The sequence below is a fragment of the Herpailurus yagouaroundi genome, unplaced genomic scaffold (assembly GCF_014898765.1).
Source record: "Herpailurus yagouaroundi ecotype Mexico unplaced genomic scaffold, PumYag 189, whole genome shotgun sequence".
Taxonomy (NCBI): Eukaryota; Metazoa; Chordata; class Mammalia; order Carnivora; family Felidae; genus Herpailurus; species Herpailurus yagouaroundi.
In genome coordinates, this window is record NW_024412420.1 from 13,237,494 (window position 1) to 13,258,139 (window position 20,646).

A 20,646-nucleotide genomic window follows, 5' to 3' on the forward strand; every position below is an offset into this window, starting at 1 on the left:
TCACGGGATCCAGGTCCCTGCCTCGGAGCCAGCAGTGTCTCCAGGCGGGGGTTAATGTCAGGCAGCCTCTCTCATTCCAAAATGCCCCTCCCAGCCTGGGAAAGCCTAAGCACCCCCAGCCTAGATCCCCAGCAGGGGTGGCCCAAACTCCCACTCTGGATCCATGAGCCCCTGGCAGGCGAACCCAGACTCTCTCAAAGCAGCAGCCACAGCCTGCAGCCCCAAAGCCCACCGCCCACACCAGAAGGTCCCGTGCAGACGCACACCCCTGTGCAAAGCATGTGCAGGGAGGGCCAGGGGCAGGAGAGCACATGCAGTTGTCATGGAAGCAGAGAAGCACACGCACTGACCTTGAAACTCCAGTAGTTTGGCTGCTGATGGAAATAAGAGAAGAGATGGTTATGCGAGGGTGGGGAGGGGAGAGTAGGGGTGGAGGTGGGATAGAGACCCTTTGAGCTTAGCACTCAGCTCTGGGACGAGGGCCCTCTGCCCTCCCAGGAACAGGAAGGAAGCAGTGCCTGGTATATCCCATTCCCTACTGAGACCCAGGCCAGCCCTGAGCAGGCTCCAGGCTGCCTGGTGGGGACAAGGGAGAACCATTCCAGATGCTCACAAGCTACGCCTTCTAGTCACGGTAACTCAGAGAGTTACAGGTAGAAAAGGCACCAATGACCATGATATAGAGAACCCATGAGACACGAGCAGAGATGAATCAGAGCTGCGGGGTCAAAGAAATGGCATCTGGTTGTGACTGGCCAGGGGAAACTTCCTGGAAGAGGCGACATTTGAGTTGGGTCTCGAAAAATGAGCAGCTGGAGATTGGGAGGAAAGGCATGCTGAGCAGAGGGGACAGTACAGGCAAGTGCCCAGGGGCAGGCAAGCAGAGAGCGTGTTGAGGGTATAGTCACTAGTCCAGTCTGGCTGGGGGTGTAAGGCCTGGGAAATTAGGAGATTGGGCTGCAAAGGGGCTGGGGCCAGCTGGGTGGGTTTCAGTTTAGACTTCACTAGGCGAACAGGCAGAAAGTGAGTGAAGCACCGTGGGGTCAGAACTGGAGTCCGGGGCGGGCGGGGGGGGGGGGGGGGTTGATATGGCACAGGGTAGAAGAGGGTGGCCGGGGGCCAAGGCCAGGGCAGGGAGGCCTGTGTACCGCGATGGACTGGATTTACAGAGCAAAGTGGACAGGTGTCCACCACGGGGAGCCATGGGCAGCAAGGGGGGCCGTAGAGACTGGGAGTGTGGACAACGTCCTCTGGCCGGATAGATGAGAGAGGAAGGCTCCTTGCACCCCTAGAGTAGGGGAACTCAGGTTCTTCCTCATTCACAACAACCTAGGGTCACCCTGTCTTCCCCAGAGACCAGAAGGCCCTTCCAGATGGCTAAGGACAAGGAAGGAGGCCAGAGGCTGGGCTGGTTCTTGGCAAAGCTGAGGGCACCCTGCTGACCGGTGCCAGCCTCAGCAGGAAGACAGAGGCAGCAGATGGCCCAGCACTGGGGTGCCTGGCACAAACAGACAAGATTCCCCGGCCTCAGAGCCACTGACAGAGAAGAGGGACACTGAGGGTCCCTGATAGGGGCAGGACATCACAGAGGGGTATCCTGTGCCACCTGAATGCTTCCATGGCCGAGAGGAGTAGGTCGGAGGCTGAGTCGAGGGGCACTGCTGGGATGGAGTTAGACCTTTAGAGTGGGGGTGAGGCCAGGCTTGGGCTGGGATGAAGGGGTTCACTCACCAGGGCCATCCCTGTCCGAGCTACGATTGCCACCTCTCCCCCCCCGGGACTGGCTCCAAGAGACACAAAAGATAGTCACACGCCAGGCAAGGGAAGGGGACAGCAAAGTCTGTGCCCCAGCCAATGCCTAGAACAATCTATGGACACATGCCACCCCCGTGGGTGCCAGGGGCTGCCCACAGGTGCCGAGGGGAGGGGAGGGGAGGCAAGAGGCTGGAGTAATGGGCCCTAGCCACAGCTGCCTGTGGCCTTGGGAAGGGGAGGGGCAGCAGAGGGAGTGGACACACGGGGGGCAGGCAGAGGCAGGCAGAGGGCACGGGAAGGTTTCTGATGGGAGTCATGTCTGCAGCCCTGGCGGTGATGGACGGCTCTGCAGAGAAGGCCGCTGTCCCTCCTCTACCACCATCATTACACAGCATACATGCAGGCCACCCATGGTGCCCCGAAACACGCAGGCCCCGCGCTGAGCTGAGCACAGACTCTCAGACGCTCTCAGATAAGGACATGGCCACAGATACACCCAGAGTAACGAAAACACGCTCACAAAAGGACACAAGCACTTGGAGAGAAGCCCTACACGGTCAGAAACAACCCCAGAAGCTCAGAGACATTCATACAGAGAGCAGTCCCACTCATGCACAAGTATGTACCCCTCGCAGGCCCCTCACCTGCATCACACACGCTCCAGCTCCCCGCACAGAAATACAGAGGCGCCAGTACCATTCACACCCCCGTCAACATCCCCCAGAGTCACAGAGACACCCAAAGATACCATTCACAAGTGTGTGCACGCTCACACACACACACACACACACACCCCTCAACTGCAGAAACACACAAAACAGCACCCACACAATGCGCACATACAAAAAGAAAGTCTCATCCCTCCTTCCCCCCAGTCGCCAGGTCACGGAGCCACTGCCGCCTGCCTATGACATCCCAGACATCGTGCATTAGGTAGATTAACTCCTGATTCAAAACAGGCAGAGGATCCCCCACCCCCACCCAGCCCCCAGTGTCAACACATCAGACTCAGTATGTGCAGATGGCTGGGGCCGCCTTGCGCCTCTGGGGCCTGGCTACAGCCACACTAGGTGTGCCCAGACTCCCAAGGCTGGGCACATCCGTGGGGCAGTCAGACCCAGAAGGGAGGGGTCACTACCTGGGGACACTACCTTTCCACAGGAAAGGCCAGGCAAGCCCCACTAGAGGGTAACAATGGAAGAGTTGCTGCGTTTTGTGCTTGGCAAACTTGGAGTGAGGCTGAGACTTTGGGCTCTGGCCTGTAGGGCACACTGAGGAGATTCTGCCCCCGCGGCCTCTCTGGAAAGTGGGAAGAAAGATCCTCTTCTATGTTGGCCCCACCAGGAATAAGACACATAGTCTCCTGGCAACTCAGTGTCCTTGGGGGGAAGGGGAGGACAAAAGTGGGGAGAAGTCCCTAGGAATGCCATCTATCCTCTGTCTCTCTTTCCAGGGTGTTAAACCCCACAGGACAGCCTCGGGTGACCGAGAGCAGAGAGCTCCCCACCCCCATTTGCTAAGGTGGGGTTCTCCCCATCCAACCTCCTCACCCTTTCCTCCTGCTTGCCTAACACAATGCCTTGTATGTCAGTAGACCCTCAACAAATATTTGACCATGAACGAATGCGAAGAAACTAGGACCAGCCCATAGGAGGAGAGGGGATGTCTCTGAATACTCTTGTCTGGCACCACTCCCACCATCTCCTGGCACCCAGCACTGCTCAGCCTTCTGAGCCTTTCCCCTGGGAATTTCCCAACACCAGAAACTGCCTGGAAGGAGGGCAAAGGGCAGGAAGGGCCCAAGAGAGGTCTGGCCCTTCACCCCCAGCAAACACCTCCAGTTTCAAGAAGGACCTCTCTCCATCCCCCATATTCAGAGATGGGGTGGGGGATGGTGAGATGGTGGAAAAAAGGAAGGTCTGAGTGGGAGAGCCCTTGCCAAGGGTACTCACTTGTAGGAAAGAATCTTACGAGAGCAGGGGACAAAATGAAAGGTGTCCTAAAGGATTCGATTTGGAAGCCAAGCATTCACTGTCTAGGGAAAAGGCTTTCAGAACTACGGGAGGGGGAATCTTCCCGGTGACCCTGGAAAGCAAGGCTGGGGAGTCCTCAAATTCCCAGGTGAGAAAAGGAAACAGCTTCTTCCCTCTGGGGTGGGGGTGGGGGGCTGAGGAGTTAACCCCCTCCCTTCCCCACCTTAAGAGCCCTTAGTGGGGTTCTTCCCTCCCGCTGCAGCTGATCCCTTTCTCCGGGGCCAAGCCCTGGGAGGGGCGGGGCCGTGCCCCCTGGGAGCCTGAGCCCAGCCAGCTGAGGTCTCTCCGCTCCTCGCTCCTCGGGCAGACGTCCCCTGTAGGCTAGGTGAGCTGCGTGACCCCTCCTTGACCTCAAGCCCCGACGACGCATCCTCCAGGAAAGGGAGGACTAGCAAACGGGTCTCACCTCCTGCTCCTTAATCCCCTGGCTCCGCGTGCACCCGCGCACACACCCACCTCTCAACTCCTGTGAACACTAGTCCACGTAAACACCAGCACCCCCAGGGCTACCTAACGTGCCCCCGTGTGGCCAGCCTCCCACCACGACGCACATTCACGACCCTCCCCCCAGGTATGCCCATCGACACCCTCACCTCCACCCCCCCCCCAATGCAGAGCGTGGGGTTGGGGGGGGCGCTGCGGGACCAGCGCCGCGCCGGGGGCAAGGGCGCACCCCAGGAAGGTCATGACTTTCCGAGGTTGGGGGAGGGGGCGCCAGCCGCATTTCGGGGTGGGGGTCCGGCCCACGCGGAAGGCTGCGAACGCGGTGGGGGAGGGGAGGGGGCGTTTCTCGGGGATCCGGAACCGCCACGGCCTGCGCGCCTCCCACCCCCCGACCGCCCCTCAGAGCCGCGGAGCTGGCTCCCGTCTCCGTGCCCCGCCGCCCGCGGAACCTCAGGCTGCGGCCCCGGCCCCCGCAGCCGCTCCTTCTTACCTGCGGCCACAGGTGTATGCGCGGGGCCCCCAGCCCCAGGTCCCGCGTCCGGCGGGGGAGGGAGGGCGGCCCCCTACTCCCACCCGCCCGGGCTCTCCCCTCCCCCGGCCACCGCCTCCGCAGCCGCCGCCGCCGGTGCCCTTTGCTGCAATGCGAGAGCCGCCGCCGCGGAGCCGGCCCGGGCCCCGGTCGCCCCGGTAACCGCGACTCCACCTGGCGCGGCGCGGCGCGCCGCCGAGCACATCCTCTCTCTGGCCCCCTCCCCCGGCGCGGCCCCGCCGGCGCAGCCCCGCCGAGGATCGGCGGAGGCTGGTGGCTGCGTCGCCGCGGTCACCCGATACGCCGGCCCGCCGCCCGGGACTCGGGTTGCAGAAGGAGGGAGGGAGGTTAGGCAGCCTAGTGGAAGCGGGGGAGGGGCTGCGGCTTGGAGTCTAGCTTCTGGTCCTCTCCCAGGGTCCTCTTTAGGCTCCCACTCCCACAGGTCTGGCCTAGGGTTGGGGGGAAGAGTGTCCTGCCTCCCGACCTGTCACCCTCGAGATCATGGCCTCTCCCCATCAGGGTCTCAGCTGTGCACCGCTGCCCTCCTCAGCTCTCCGATGACTCCATTCCCAGCGAAGTCTGGGAGGCCTAGGACGCCTAAGCTTCCTTGATGGCCTCCGATCTTGCTCTGCTGTGTAACTCCGGCCTTTGCTGACACTCTCTGATCCTACACTTTATTTACATAAAGGAGAGCCTCAGACTCAGCCATGGGGAAGTGTGATAAGCACTGAGTAGCAAGTGATGACAAGAGCCTATGAACAGCCGCTTGCCTCTGTAATTACAAAGCCCTGGGGTCAGGGTCTTTTCAAACTCTGATGGAATTTCCTCCATCAGAGCAAATTCCAGATGTGGACAGGCCTAAAGCCCCATGACCAGGGACAACTGAGCTCACCCAGCTCAGCCTCACTCCTCTCCGGCACCCCAACCATATCTAGTTCCAAGACACGTCATCTGGGGAGGCCTCTGTATGCCCCAGACACATCGTGTCTATCCTCTGCCCCATCACCATCCCTGTCCCAGCCCCGTCTTAGCCTCCATGTGCACCTGGCCACTCAGGACAAGTCTATCCCATTTGCCATCCAGCCTTGGGGGCAGACACATTTGTTGCCCGAAGTTCAGTCAAGATGGGGCCGAGAGCCAAGAAGGGAAGCGGGCCGAATGCCCTGTGGGTGACGCCGAGCGTGCCAATCTGTCACTAGACTTGAGTTACACTCCGCTAAAACGTCCGTGCTCTGGAGCCTTGCCCTTTCTTAGGCTGTCACATCTTTCCTTCTAATTCTCCTTGAAAAAGTCAAGCCTTGCTGCCGGTCCCCAGGGGGAGCAGGACGTGTGAGGAAGTGAAGCCGGTACCCATGCTACCCCTTGGATTCCTGGTTTCTGCATCTTTTCTGCCTCCTACAGCTGAACAGCCTCAAGCCAAGGCCCTCTCAGGGTGGCCCCTTCCCTGCTGCAACTCTGACTCCCTGACCCCTCTCCCTGTTTGGGCCCCAGATGCCTACTTTTCTTCCCTGGCAGGGCCCAAGCCTGAGCTGGGAGCCCAGGCCCTGCCTCAGTGTGCTCCTGTCTAAGCTGAGATCCATCTTCCCAACTGGGAAACTGAGGCTTGATGAGGAATCAGGGAACAAATTCAGAACAAATAGCTAGATGCCAAAGTCCTCTTAAAAATTGGAAACTAAGCCTTGAGCGTACTGAGAAGGGTGGTAGAGAGACATGGTGAAGAACTTCCTGATGGTAAGGCATCAGGGGAAGGTTGGTTCTGCTCAGAGATGGAAAGGTAGGGTGGGGATATGGGAGTGAGATGGTCTGCTGTGGGCATGGGAACGGAGTACAGGGCCCAGGAGTCTCCTGAAAACCGATGGATGAGGGTAGGGGAGGTACTCCTGTTTAAAGGAGAAAAGAATCCAAAAATTGTTCTCAAAACCTGAATATTCCTCCTCAAAAAACTCCTTCCCCAAAGCCAAACTTTTGGGGAGGCAGCGGTCGGAATCAGATAATCAGGGGAGAGTACAGGGCATGAGTCTCCGGAAACTGGAGGCTCCTACATAAAAGAAAGGGATGCAAAATTAAAGTCCTAGATATCCCCCCTCCAAAAAAAAGTCTTCCCCAAGCCAAACTCCTCCAGGGGTTTGGGGAGTGTGAGGGAAGTGGGTGACTCACCTGGGCCGGCTGGCCAGCCCCGGAGGGGGCGGAGTCGCCATGGAGGTGGGAGCAGAGGGAGCTGAGGAGGCACACGGGGTCCACGGTCCAGCCGCCAACCTGTGTGTGCGAAGGGGGGGATACCCCATTAGGGGGAGCGGGCAGGAGCCGCTGGGGGACTGTGACAGGGCGGGGAGGGACATTCCTGGGGCAAGGTTTGGCACGGAACTCACACCCCAGAGGGAACTTGCAACACTGGCTGGTCCCTTCCCAAGGCTGGATCTCTAACTAGAACCCCTGGTCTGTTTCTGGATGTTTCTCTCGTGTCCGACTGGGGGCTGCCTCAGCCCAGGAGGGGGTCTCCTCCATCAGATACTCCTGAGTTCCCTTTCTTCAATTTTTGACTGCCTCCCTGGACACTCTACCAAGGAGCTGTTCCTCACCTGTCCTCTCCTCCAGCTCCTCGTTTCCCTCACAGAGACGGGGAACCAGTCCGCAGGGGTCCTCACTCCCACGTGCCCCTGCACCGACAGCACCTCTTTCTTCCCTGCTGTCTCCCAACCCCAGGCCACACCACACCTAAGACTTGAAACCCATTAACCCAGGACCTTTCCCCCAAGGCCTTCTTCCCCCTCGCCATCCCCAAAGTCATTCGCCTTCATTCATTCCACCGACATTCACCCAGCCGGCACTACGCTTAGGCACCGAGCCCTCCGTGGCAAGGGAGACGTCTGAGATCCTACCCACTCACTCTACTCGAGGGAATGAATGAGTGAATGAACAAAGGAATGAATTTGTGAGCAAGTTGCTGTGTTTTGGCTCATTTACTAAGTATTTGCTGAGCGCCCATCTGTGCCACGGAACGTGCCGGACACGTCCGAGGCCCTCAAACGTGCCCATGTCTTCTCTCTCAGGCCTGCTGCCCCTTGAGGCCATCACCCCTGCCATCTTCATCTTTTTATGGCCGAACCTCCCAGACTGCTCTGCGCCACAGCTCTGCCAACACCTCCAAGCTCCTCAACCCCTGAAACTGGCCATGACCTCACCACACCAAGAGAAACGAGGGGGACCCTCTGGACCCACAGGACCCAGCCGGTGCCAATGGCTGTTTCTCTCTCTCCCTCCTGACTTCGGAAGCGCTGGTGGTCCTCCTGCTGGGCCTTTCTCCTCCTCCTCCACACTGTCATGGCCCTCTCCCCTCTCAGACTCCATTCTGCCCTGGTGGCCGTGCTTATGCCCCAGGTCCCACTGCCACTCTGCCCAGATCATGCTCACCTGGCCTCCTGAAGCTGTTGTTGGTTCAGTCTTGGGCCGTACCTATGGCGCCCCTAATGGACATCCCTGGGAATGCCCTCCCCCCTCTGCAAACTCACCTCCCCTATTCCTGTCTCCCATCCCCCCAACATTTCCCTCCCACCCACTTATTCCTCCCCAAGGCACCGATAGCTCCCTGCTACCCAGGTTTTCTGTCTTTGGCTCCTCGGTCCAGGCAGCAAGCAAGCCTTGCTCAGCCTTCTCTCCAACCCCCCATCTCTTCACCCTCCCTAACACCTTCTCTTCCTCCTCTCTTTCTTCCCCTATCCACCATCCAAAAACAACCAAGCCCTCCTAGCCACCACCATCTGGCCCCACTTTTCCAGTCTGCCCCCACACCTCCCACTGCCTCCCTTCTGCACCAGCCAGGTGGGCTTCTGTACCGGTCCCCAAACCAACTCAGGACCATGCTCACCTCCCAATCTTCCCGGCTCCTCAAACGACGTTCTCTTCCTCGATGCCCATTCAGACCCTTTTCATCCTTCTAAACCTAGTTTAGGTCCCTCCTCCTCCAGGATTCCTTTCCTGACCAGGCCTGCCCACCTGGTCTCCTCTCCTCTAAACCCTCTCCCAACTGACTGTGCCCCTCATACTTCCGTGTAAGCATTCTTCCACCCCCTCCAGATCACAAATGCCCCTGCCCCTCCTCCCAAGCCAGAGCACACAGAAGGAACCCACTGAGAGGGGCTTCCTGAGGGTGAGGGCCACATCTCCAAATGCAACTCTCCCCTATTCCAATCAGATCTCTGCTCCCAGGAGGACTCTGAAGCTGGGAAAAGGCAAAAGCAAGACAGAACTGGGGGTGACATCAGGGGCCACATGTGCCAATGTGTCCTTGTTCCCTGCTGTGACAACAGGAATGGGGACACTCTTCCCCTTTCCCAGCCACACCCAGCAGTACCTGGAAAGGAGGACAGAGCAAGACAGGTGTGGGATCAGGGACTGACACCACCAGCCTTTCTGAAATAGTGACCCAGGGGACAATGCCTGGGTCTCAGCAGCCATCAAGGCATCTCGCCAATGTGGGACTGTAGGCAGAAGGCTACCCCCAGGAAAGAACTTTCCTACAGACAAGAAGGTCACAGTTGAATGGAGAGGTGCATCCAGGAACTCAAGGATCTGGGAGAGGTTTACAGGTGAAGCATCCCACCCCATACAGAAGGAGACAGGCCCTGGTCTGGAAGCAGGGACCCTGACGCCTCTGTAAGCCTTACTGATGGCAGGAGAGAAACCAAGGCACAGAGAGAGGCAGCCTCTGGCTAGAAGTCACACAGCGAGTCTCGGGGGGGGCGGGGGGGGGGAACAGGGAGGGAGGAGGATAAAAGGCCCCAAGAGTTCTGGGCTCTGTTCTTGCACGGGCTGGGGGCACATCAGACCCAGCCTCCCGAGGTTCCCAAAGGGGGCCATGTCACAGAGGTGCCAACCCCAAGAGCCTCAACTCCAGGCTGGACGGACCTTCAGGCTCAGAACAGTCAGCCCCCAAGACTGTCCCCTCTTCCTCCCCACCACAACTTTGGCCTCCAAGACAGCCTTCCTGTCCTTCTGCCCAATCCAACAGCATCTCTGCCTCTCTGTTCCATCGAGGGCTCCCAACTCCGGGAGGAAAGGGCAGAGGTCTGGAGGCTGAGCCCTCACCCCCTACCTCCCCAGGCTCCAGAAAAGGCCAACCAGGCCAACTCCCTGCCGCCCCCTTCCCGCTCTCTCTTCAGATGCCTCTCGGAATAGGGATGAGCCTGGGGGGCAGGGAAGCACGGCGTCAGACCCCCCCTCCCCAGCCCACAGCCAGCCCCCACTCACCTGCTCTCGCATCCTGTCCTGCTGACCGCGCAGGGCCAAGGCGTGCTGGGGGTACTTGTTCTTGAGGTGGTCCATGAACGCATCGCGCTTGCGGTCGGCATCGGCCTTCTGGAGCCCACTGAGCGCCTCCAGGCTCTGGGCGGCGATCACCGTGTGCCTCCGTTCCGACGTGTGCACCAGCCCCACGTTGGAGAAGCGCCGGCCCCCGCCGCCCGCGCCGCCCCCGCCCCCCAGGGTCCGGTACTCCCGCGGGTACTCGGCATCGTCCGCAGATAGCATGGGGGGGCTGCTCCGCTCCGGATCTGCGAGAGGGGAGAGGGGGCACGGCGGGGTCACGGGGCGTCCAGCACGGGGATGCCCGGCCCTCCCCTGGGGCACTGCGGGGAGGGGCAGGCCTAAGGCGGGGCAACAGGCACCGGGCTGCCCACCCCCCGCTAGGACGCCTAAGAGGCAGCAGGGGGGAGGGCTCCACGGAAGTTGGGGCGCAAGGGCGGGGTCCAGCTTCGTGCTTTTCTTCCGGGTGGGTTTGGAAGGGTGATGGCTACAAGTGAGGGGTTATTTGAGGCCAGGGAGGGGCTGGGAGCCTGGGTCGTGAATCCCTCTTTAGCCACATACCCCCTTCTTCCTAATGCTAGTGTGAACAGGTTGAGGGAAGGGGAGTTTCCTTTTAGATGCTTCCTGAAAGATGTGGAAAGGAGCCTGTACTGTCTTCCTTTCATGAGCGTCCTCTAAGGAGTGGGGCGGGGACCCCCCCCCCTTTTCCCCTCCCTCCCCAGAGACAGACAGATGGACAGACAGGGGAGGCTGGGCACAGAGAAAACAGTGAGGGAGAGAGAGAGAGAGATGGACTTGGGACAAACTCAAAGGAAAAAGAAAGCAGACAGAACAGCTCAAGCCCTCACCCTGGGACCCTCCCCGCTCCCCACCACCCCTTTCTTCAGTCTCCCCTCCCAACACACACACACACACACACACACACACACACACACACACAGTTGGAGACCTTTAAGAGACGCATAGGGGACGAAGGACAGTACAGAAGCAGAAAAAAGAGAAGGCCGGGGGTTGAGGTCCCCACGCGGAATTCTGAATCTTTTCCCCACATGCCCACCAGCCCCGAAGTCCTGGCCTCGCCAGGCCCAGCCCTGCTGTCTCGCGTCCTCCAGCCTCAAAGCTGGGACAGTGGCTCCAGAGTGTCACCCATGCCAGCTGTGGTATCACCCACAACAGGTGCCAGGTGTCCCTCGCAGGGAGACAAACACAGTCTCCCTGGCATACCCCCAGCCCCACAATCCACCAGCCTCAAAGCCGCAGTCCCCAAGCGTAGCCTAGGTCTGGGGGCGTCGGACCCCGCAGCAGACTATGCACCCACACAGGGGCTGACTCACAGGGCCAACTGGGGCAAAGAAGAGGAGGCTGGGGATGCTGGGACCCAGCCAGGTTCCATCCAGCTGGAGTGCCCGGTCAGCCCCCTCCCTCCACACATCTACTGGGCATTAGGCCTGCTGCCAGGCCTCCGTCACCTCCTGTGCACCACAGGAGGACAGAAGAAATTCAGCCACATTTCAGGAAAAGCTATCCCTCACCTAACACCCACACACCCACACCCACACTCCTCCCTAGGCTATGGCTGAGGCATGTAGATCTGGGGAACAGAGGACCCAGCACCTCCCACCAAAACTAAGGGAAGAATGGCTTCCACAGACACAGAGTTCCACGGCTTCCAAAGGCCTGACCCACCCACCGCCTTCATTATGGCCTGCGAGCCTCTCAGCACCCCTTGTGGGGGGGTTATCACTGTGGCCACACTTCAGAGATGGGCCCGCCGAGGTCAGAGGAGTCCAGTGATGTGCTCAAAGCCACTGTGAGTGGTGCAGGCCAGATTTGACCCCAACATCTCTTAGGTTTGCCTCATCCCCTCCCATCACACTTTTCTCAACAACTGTCTCTTAATAAGAACAATGACAACAGCACGGGGCACTCCTCTCTGTTTACCTGCTGTCTCCTCAGCCTGGCACTGGGTCTGGGGTCCCTCCTCCCTCCCCCACCTCCGGGCGTCTGTCCCTCTCACTGCAGTCACCTCCCTCTGGCATGAGGTCCAGAGACACAAGAGCTGACCTTGGGAGGAACACTGTTTCACAGTTTAACACTCATACCTTTATTTTCATGAGGATTAGGAAAACTCCAAATAGAAGGTCCAGCCACTGATTTCATGGATATGATTCCTTGGGAAGGTAAGGAGATTATGTTTCCTTTTAAGTAAATGTATTTAGGTTCAAAGGGAGTTAATGAACGACATATTGAGTTCACAGCGTGCAGAGGGTCCCTGATCTGAAGGAAATTCCCAAAGATGGCCCCTGATTGAGTGAGGCTGGGAACTTTGGGGCCATTTTCATGAAGGCCCAGTCCCTGCCCTTGAGGGGCTGGTGGCAATCCAGGGTACCAGTGAATGTGGCTGAAAAGGAATGACCGGAATAATCACCCAGGAGAAGGAGAGGCCAGGATGGAGGTGCTCCAGCCATGACCCTTAGCTTCTCTCTCTCTTCCACTTACCCCCACCACCAGCGGGGATGTGCACTGGGTACCTCCATGGCCGTAGCCCTCTCTCTGCCCACCGGCCTTGCTGCTGGAGCCCCAGCTCTAGAGTCCGGCACAGCCCTGCCTGAGCCAGAGGGACCTCTCTCCTTGTGCCAGCCAGGCTCGCCGTGCCCTCCAAGGGCTCTGGACACACACGGGTGCGGGGGACGGGCCTCCAGTTCTCCTCTCCCCGCTCCTGCCCTTCTGCCCTCTGGGACCCAGAAGAGCTCCTAACCCCCATCCCCACCCCCCCATGCCAGCTCCTAGGGAGACATCCTAGCATGTTTGGGTGGAAGCCAACAGAGACCAGCAGGGACTATGGGGAGGTCCAGGGGTCACCCAGGCTCTGCCAGGTCGGCTAGAGGGGCACGGCGGGGCTGGCAAGGAGGGGTCCGGGCTGCTAGAGCGGGCAGCGGAGGGCGAGCAGACGCGGACAGTGGACATGTGCTTGCAGCCCTATTTATGACTGCAGTCCTATAAATCTCACCGCGGGCAGTGCACTGGGGAGGGGGTTGCCGAGCAGCCCTGACGGAGAGTGTAAAGCCAGGTCTGTCCCTGCCTCCTTGAGGTCAGGGTTCACCCGTCCGCTGCCCGGGCATTGGTGGAGGGAGGAGTCAGGGCAGAGGCAGGAGCAGGATCCTGGGGGCTGGCAGAGGGGGGCGGAACAGGAGAGACAATCTGCTATCTCTGAGGGGTAGTGGGGAGGAGGGGCTTTGATTTGAGATCCTTGGCTTTATTTAACAAAGACAGAAACTAGCTTGGGGAAAGGAGTGAGGCTCAATGCACATTCCCTCCTTCCTGCAGGGCCCCAGGGGGCCGGGAGGACTGACTTGGGCTTCTCAGTTGCAGGGCCATCCTGTTGCCCTTAGGAGAAGGTGGCCCGTGGGGCTCAGAGGACTCAGGCCTGAACTTCTCCCTTGGAGTCAGGCCAGGCACTTGAGGTCAGGGCACTGGAAGGAAAAGAACCCCAGGTCAGAGTCACACACCCTGGGTTATGAGTCAGCTCCTTCCCTGAGGAGCCCCGGTCAGCCTTTCTGGTTACTCATTCAGTCCACCAGACTCTTCCCTCTCGGAGCCTGAGGGCACTGATCTGTAAAACGGGATGTTAACCTCTAAACCCTGCCCCTGTCTTGCCTGCCCTGAGCGAGAAGCTGGCAAGACAACGGAAGCGAAACTGTGTCGTTCTGAATTAAAGGTGTTCCTGGCACATTGGCTGTTGGCCCCTAGCAGGACAGCCTTCCCGTTCCCCCTGCGCCTGCTCCAGCCACCAGCGAGTCCCCAGAGTGGCCGTGACCCTCCCCAGACTGAGCAGCCCAGTGAAAAGCCCTGGAGATCGATTCCGATCTAGCAAGCAGCAGGCTCTGGGCACCCTGTCCCTGAGCAGATCGATGCTTCCTGTTTGGTGGCAGGTGGCAGGGGGCAGTGAGGGATCCATATGGGTAGGGGTCTTGAGGGAGTGGCAGAGGGGACAGATGGGACAGAGAGGCCTTGAGGGGGTATGCAGGGCTGGGTTCTACCGGGGCAGGGGTGTGGGAGTTGCAGGGGAAGGGGAAGGGCAGGAAGGCTGTGGAGGAGGAGCAGAGCTGGGGTACACTGGGGAAGGGATGTTGGGACTGAAGGCCCCTGAGGGATGGGGGGTTGGGGGAGCCGGAGAGATAAGCTGGGGTCTCAGGGTTTGCCATCTCTCCAAGGACACCCAGGTGTACAAGGCCAATCGTAACTTTTGAGTCAGAGATTCAGGCTGCCGAGAAGATACCTGAGACTGGTGAAATCCAGCTCAGAAGGAGGGGGAGGAAAAGTAGGGAAAGGGCGTTCTGTCACCCTCAGCTCAGCCTTCCCGTCTGGGCAATGGGGAAGGGACACACGCCTGAGGCTGGGGTGGCGGGGAGGAGGCGGGCGCCCCCAGTGGCCGGCTGAGGATAAAGGCGCAGACGCTTGGGAAGACGGCGACATTGTTATTTGCTCCACCGGTTCCAAATTCCACCTTTATTTATGAGCCTGATTTATTTTTATCCTCCTCTGCATTCTTTTCCATGAGATCACTGTAACTCCTGATGAGAATTAAGAGCCCCAAGTTTTAGTGACACCATCTCATAAGCCATCAAGCCCATCCCCACCTGGTGTCTCTACCCCAGATGTCACCATCTACTCTGTCCTCTGGCTGCCACTGGGCAACAGTCACACATGACATCATCTTCAGAGGAAGAGGAGAGGAGAAGAGGAGGGGGGAGGGAGAGGGAAGGACAGCAGAGAAGGGGAGGAAGTCGAGAGTAAAATGAAGCTACAAGCTCCGGAAAAGAGGGGTCTCTCTCTGGGGCCCCTGCAGTGAGGACCCCAAGCTCAAGACCCAGAGTTCAGGTCCCTGTCACCCTCTCCCTGGAGATCAGGAGGCTAGGTGAGGCCCCTCCCTTGGGGACCTGAGAGGCCTCCCAGGTGTGCCCTATCCATTGCCTGGGCAGAGGTGGGGGCTGGGCACCAGCTCAGGGAGCTCACAGGTCCCGGGGTTGGGGGGGGCGGGGCTAGATCCTGGTGAGGCCCGCAGGCAGGGCAAGAGAAGGGGTGCATGGAGATTGCTGGAAGAATGGAAGGCCTGGCTTAGACCCTAAAGTGCTACACACACACACACACACACACACACACACACACACACACACTCTTGAACACCTGCAGCTCTGCAGCTCGAGGTTCCCCCGGTCCCACCGTCTGCAGCCAAAGCAAGAGGAGCCCAAGTCACCCAGGAGGAGCCCCGAGGCGACTGCCACTACCAATTGTGCCTGACAACTCCATCCTGCTGGGTGCCTGCTTGCAGTCAGGAAGCACACTGTGCTGGGAGGTCAGAGGCCAGAGGACAAAGGTCAAGTTTGGCAGAGGGTCCAGGAACCTGGATCAGGTCAGGTGATCATCCCCTGTCCCGCCCCACACCCTCCGCTGGGCTCTCTGTCGCTGGGTGGCCCTGGCTCTGTGCTCCTTGTGTGCCCGTGCCCCTCAGTCCCCGCTGTCTGTCTGTGGGTCCTTGGAGCAGAAGCCCATCTGTGTCTGTTTTCTAAAACCATCTTTTCCGCCCCATACCACAGCAACCAAAGTCATTTTCCGGGCAATTGCCTTTCTGTAAACATTCCTGTGTAATATCCCCCCAAATTGCTAATGCCCAGCGCCCTGTTGAGTCTCCCTGTCACTCCAACAGAGGCTCAGAGGTGGGGGCGGGTGGTGGGAGGAAGGGTGGTTGGAGGGGAGGAGGCTGGCCAGGCTGAGGATTAGGGACGGGGCTTCCTGTCCGTTTCCTGGCACAGAGCAGGGGGCCAGAACCCCCCACCCTGGCACCCCCTTGTTTCCCCATCCCCCACCGCCCCAGCACCACCCTCCTGAGCGTCAGGCCACCTCAGGACAGCCTGTCTGGTCTGGCAGGGAAGACAGAGAGGAAGTGGGAGGGGAACCCATGAAAGGGAGGGAAGGGAGCCATCTTGAAAGCATGGGGGTGATGGTTAGACAATAAAGGTGACTTCCTGGTGACTAGGAGCAGGGACACTAGGGAGACAGGGGCAAGGCCAGGCAGGCTGTCTTCACGGGGTCCCCAGAGAAGGGCAGCTCTCCTCGCCCCAAGGTGTCAGGGGGAGGACAGAGAAAGGGGAGGAGGCCAGGTGGAGCCCATCCCCCCTAGGTGGTCCTAGATGGACCACTACTTGAACACTGCGGCAGAGGGGAGAAGGTGGGCAAGGCAAGAAGGTGTCAGAGGCTGGGGGAGGGGGGTCCTGGGGGTTGAGCGATTTCACAACAGTCACCATGTGGACTCCCGTCAGCCGGGGAAGGAGGAGGAAGAGGGGGAATAGGACGGTGGCCCATGCCGGTGCTCGTGGAGCCCTTCCACCCCCACCCCATGCCCAGGGAGCTCTGCTACCCCAGCCCCCAGGGAATCCGGGCAGGGAGACTCAGGAGGAGTGTGGGGCAGGGAGCGCCAGAGCCCCAGAGGGAGCCAGGAGGCAGGGGAGGGTGCAGGGCCCTGCCAGTCACAGCTTCATGCAGGCAGAAAAACACAAACCAATTTACGCAGATTTAAAACCCACCGAAGGCCACTTAGTTGGTAAACGAGTTGGAATCTAATTAAGGGACCTCCTCAGGGCTGGGGGAAGGAGAGCTCACCTGCCTAGGAGGAGCTGTTGGGGGCGGGGCGGGGCGCTGGGTCCCAGCTGCTCCCAGTAGAGCTTGGATTTGAAAGAGAAAGGGCAGTTGGGCTCCCTGAAGGGAAGGAGGGCGATTCCCCACGTCCACAGGCCACACGCACTGACCCCCCCCCGCCCCCCCCAGCCCTGGCCAGGTGAGGCCTCCCTCCCCACAGCAGGCTGGGAGTGACCTCTTAAGCCTGTGCTTTGAAAACCACTCTCTGCTCTTCCTCCAGCCAAATGCCCTTCACAGGAAGGAAACCGAGGCCCAGAGAGTGGCCCTGATCCAGCCACACAGGAGCTGGAGACAGAGCTAGAAGTGGAACCCAGGCATCCTGGCCTCCAGGGACAAGGATTTTTCCATTCCACTATGCCGCTTCCCAGAAAACAATTGCCAAGGGAGCCCCCCTCCAGGCCCCAGGCCCCAGGCCCCAGGAGGACACCGTCTAACCATCTCCTTAGGAGGAATCAGCAGCAAGATGGAAAACATACCACAGCAACCTGGGTCTCAAAGCCAGAAGAGCTGTGGGTCATGGCCCAGGCACACCCCCAGGTGCCCAGCCCAGCCCAGTGGGATGCTGACCGCACAGAAATCAGGGTCCCGACATGGCACCCTGACCACACGCCTCAAACAAGACTCTCCCTCCTTGGCCAACAAGCCAGCCGCCCTCCCTCTTTCCTGCACTGCCCCCAGAAGCAGGCAAGGCTAGGACATGACCCAAAATTGCTGAAGTTGGGGGTGAGGAAGCTCTGTGTAAATCTAGCTCTGCCACTGGCTAGTTGTGTGACCTTGAGTAGGTTAGCAGTCTCCCTGAGCCTCAGTCCTCTCATTTTTTTTTTTATTTTAAAGCTACTAACACCCAGTAGACAGGCATGCAGGTTATGCACTGCACAAAGGACGCGTGTGGGGGACAGTTCCTTCCTGATCTGCCCCATTGCCTGATTTCCTTTCACTCGATTGTCAGAGTTTTATCAGGCCCCGCACTGTAGGGTTTTGCTTTTTAGCTACTAATGAAGATCTGGCTAATTGACTTCCCGGGAAGGGAGGGGGCGGAGAAGCAAAGGGGAGCATGTCACCCTTGGTCTGAAGCTGTTGCTGGAAAAGCTGGGAACAGCCCTGGCGTGTGCCCACATGGTGTCGCGTTAACAAGCTAACTCCTGCATGGCATCTCCACCATCACGCGCCCGGGGAAGGTGTCCTGTCAGCTCTACATCTCCTTGGAGAGGCAGCAGAGAGGAACACGGGCTGCGAGGAAGGGAAGGAGCGAGCACAAGAGGGAGGGAAGGGAGGGAGGCAGGCGCCTGTCCCCCCTCCCCGCCCCGGCTCTGCCTCCACTCCGAAGAGGCTGCCAGAGCTCCTGCTCTCCCAAGGGACACTCGAGCCTCGGGGTGCTGTGGCCAGGGCGGCAAGCGTGGACAAAGGGACCACGCCCCTAAAGCTGCCTCAGACCAAGAGCATGCCCAGAAGGAGACCTCCTGTTCCCCGGGGGAGAGACAGACCCCAGTGTGTGGGAAGTGAGGGACAGAAGCCCCACCCATCACTCCCATCTTCCCACGGGGAAGTGCTCAGTGCTCCCCAGTGCTCAGCGAGGGCCTCGTAAATGCTGGGCAGGAGCCCCAGGCTTGCTAGATCCCTCCGTGTCCTCCTCACAGACACCATCCTTCTTGGGGTCAGCCCCTGTCTAGGAGGCCTTTTCGCTGCCAGCACCCAGACAGCTCCCTCGGCCACCACCGGAACAGCCAGGGGCCTTGGTGCCTCCAGCTCGCTCAGCTTCTGCCATCATACCTGTGCACCGTGGTGCCCGCCCACTGCCCAGTACGTGCTCACCAACCCATACCCAGTCACAGGCTGCCTCGCCCGCACCCCCCACAGGCATCTACACACAGAGGGGTCCACCCAGGCCCAGCCAGGCCTGGAGCCACCACCCAGACGCCACCCTGGGTCCCCATTCCGCCCTCTCAGGTGCCACGGGGACAAGACAGCACACTGTGCCCATGCATACACGTCGTGTACATTTAAGAACCCCTCCACGGGGCACCCAGGTGGCTCAGTAGGTTGAGCGACCGACTTTGGCTCAGGTCATGACTTCACGGTTCGTGAGTTCGAGCCCGGCGTCGGGCTCCCTGCTGTCAGCCTGTCAGCGCAGAGCCTGCATCAGATCCTCAGTCTCCCTCTCCCTACCTCTCTCCCGCTTGCGCTCTCTCGAAAATAAGCAAACATTTAAAAAAAAAAAAAAAAAAGACCCTCTCCGAGAGATTCCAGTGCATCTGGGGGCTCCCTCGAGTGCCGGGTCAATCCAGCTCCAGCTCGGAGTACGATACAGTGGGGACCCCGTTTGCCTAACCTGAATCCAGCTACAGCTTCACAGGGAAGCTACGTCCTCGGCCCCTCTCCTACTTTGCCAAGTTCAGGGTTTCCTCGCTGAGGTGTTTACATTCCTTCTTGAAATAGAGGGATGGGTCCACTGACCTCAAGGCCGCTCCACCCTGACCGCTGTTTAGCCAACGAGCCAAGGCCAAGGACTGGACACGCTTAGCCTTTATTCTACCTCTAGAGGTGCTCAGCCTCCTCCGCCAGGGTGAGGGGCCTGTGTGCCTTCGACCGCTTCCACCGGCTGCCAAAGCGTGCAGGACAGGCCGCTGGCCTCCAAGACTCAGCCCTCACCTCGTGGGTTAACTCCTCCACTGCCTTGCAGGCCAAGAGAGAACAAACTGTCAGATCTGCGCCCCTGTCATTCCTCTCCCCGGGCACACCAGGTTAGGACCCAGAAAGACTCTGGAGGGTGGAGGCCAGGAGAAGGCAGGAAACTCAGATTTCCTGCCTGACTTGGGAAGCCTGCTCAGATGCCAAGGGCGTCTTTCAGAAGTTGTCCCTGTTGTCTTACCTGAACCCTCCCACCAGAGCCGATCCGGGGGAAGGAAGCAATAAGCAGCCTCCGCTTCCACCTGCAGGACTCAAAGATTCCAACCGTCTCTTCTCAAGTAAACCACCCATCCATCTGGGTGCTGTGGGAGGCACGGACCGGCCTGAGTGACACTGCCCCCCCCCCACCCCAACAACCCCACACACCCAGGACAGTCTGCCGGGGCTCTGTGGCCTCTGCTCACTCGGTTCTCAGGGTCCCCTTGTGGGGTTGCTCTCTCTCACTTTACAGGGGAGGAAAAGGAGGTGCAGGATGAGTACCTCGTCCAGGATCAGAACTGAAAAGGAGAGGAGACTCATTTCAGCTGGGGGGGGGTTCTCAGCCCAGCCCCAGCCCCCCGTTGTGTCCTGTACACCCTGCAGCTCAGCAAGGGAGATGCTGAGTCGCTGTCCAGCCACTGGGCCAGAGCCTCCTGTATCCCACGCAACTCCCTGAGAGGGGAATACTAGAGCAGCCCTCCTCGTGGGTAAAGCACAGAGCCCTCAACCCCATCCTCTTGGGGGAGACCCCCCCCACACACACACACCCCAGAAGATCCAAGGAGGCTCTCCCCAGGGCGGAGCTGGGACAGCTGGAGGCGGGGCAGGGAGCAGAGCTGTTCCAGGGCCACAGATGCTCAGTCTGGGCAGAACGTTCCATAGACTTCCACCTTCTCACCCCCCTACCTTCCCTCAATCCCCTTCTCACACCTGAGGTGACTACAGAGGCCTCCTGCCCCCTGCCACAGGAGAACTGTAAGCTCTCCCTACTTCAGGAACGCCATCCAGCCAGGGCTTGGATTCCCCCAGGAATGGAGAGCTCATCACATCCAAGTGGTCAATCATCGTGCGGGGTTCCTCCTGCCCTGAAATGAGCCAGAGCCTGTGCCCACAGCCCTCAGAGGGGCCCGGGGACGGGTCCTGACGTCTCCCTTCAGAGCAGGAGGAAGGTTTTGGAATCTGAATCTCCTCTTCTGAGCCCAACGCCTCAGGTCCTTCCTT

General features: G+C 59.6%; 1 protein-coding gene across 5 annotated transcripts in view; it reads right to left on the minus strand.

The window, feature by feature from the left end:
* SRCIN1 (SRC kinase signaling inhibitor 1) overlaps positions 1 to 20,646 on the minus strand; it is a 64,596-nt gene that overhangs the window by 29,730 nt on the left and 14,220 nt on the right. For 3 of the 5 annotated variants that reach the window (XM_040497334.1, XM_040497333.1, XM_040497335.1), the window contains 3 exons: positions 10,009 to 10,310; positions 6,919 to 7,017; positions 351 to 374 (listed from right to left, as the gene is read on the minus strand). In XM_040497334.1, the coding sequence (XP_040353268.1) occupies positions 351 to 374; positions 6,919 to 7,017; positions 10,009 to 10,287 (402 nt within the window). In that variant the 5' untranslated portion in view covers positions 10,288 to 10,310. The remainder of the gene's footprint in view (positions 1 to 350; positions 375 to 6,918; positions 7,018 to 10,008; positions 10,311 to 20,646) is intronic. The other 2 variants (XM_040497336.1, XM_040497337.1) reach the window with 2 other exon arrangements.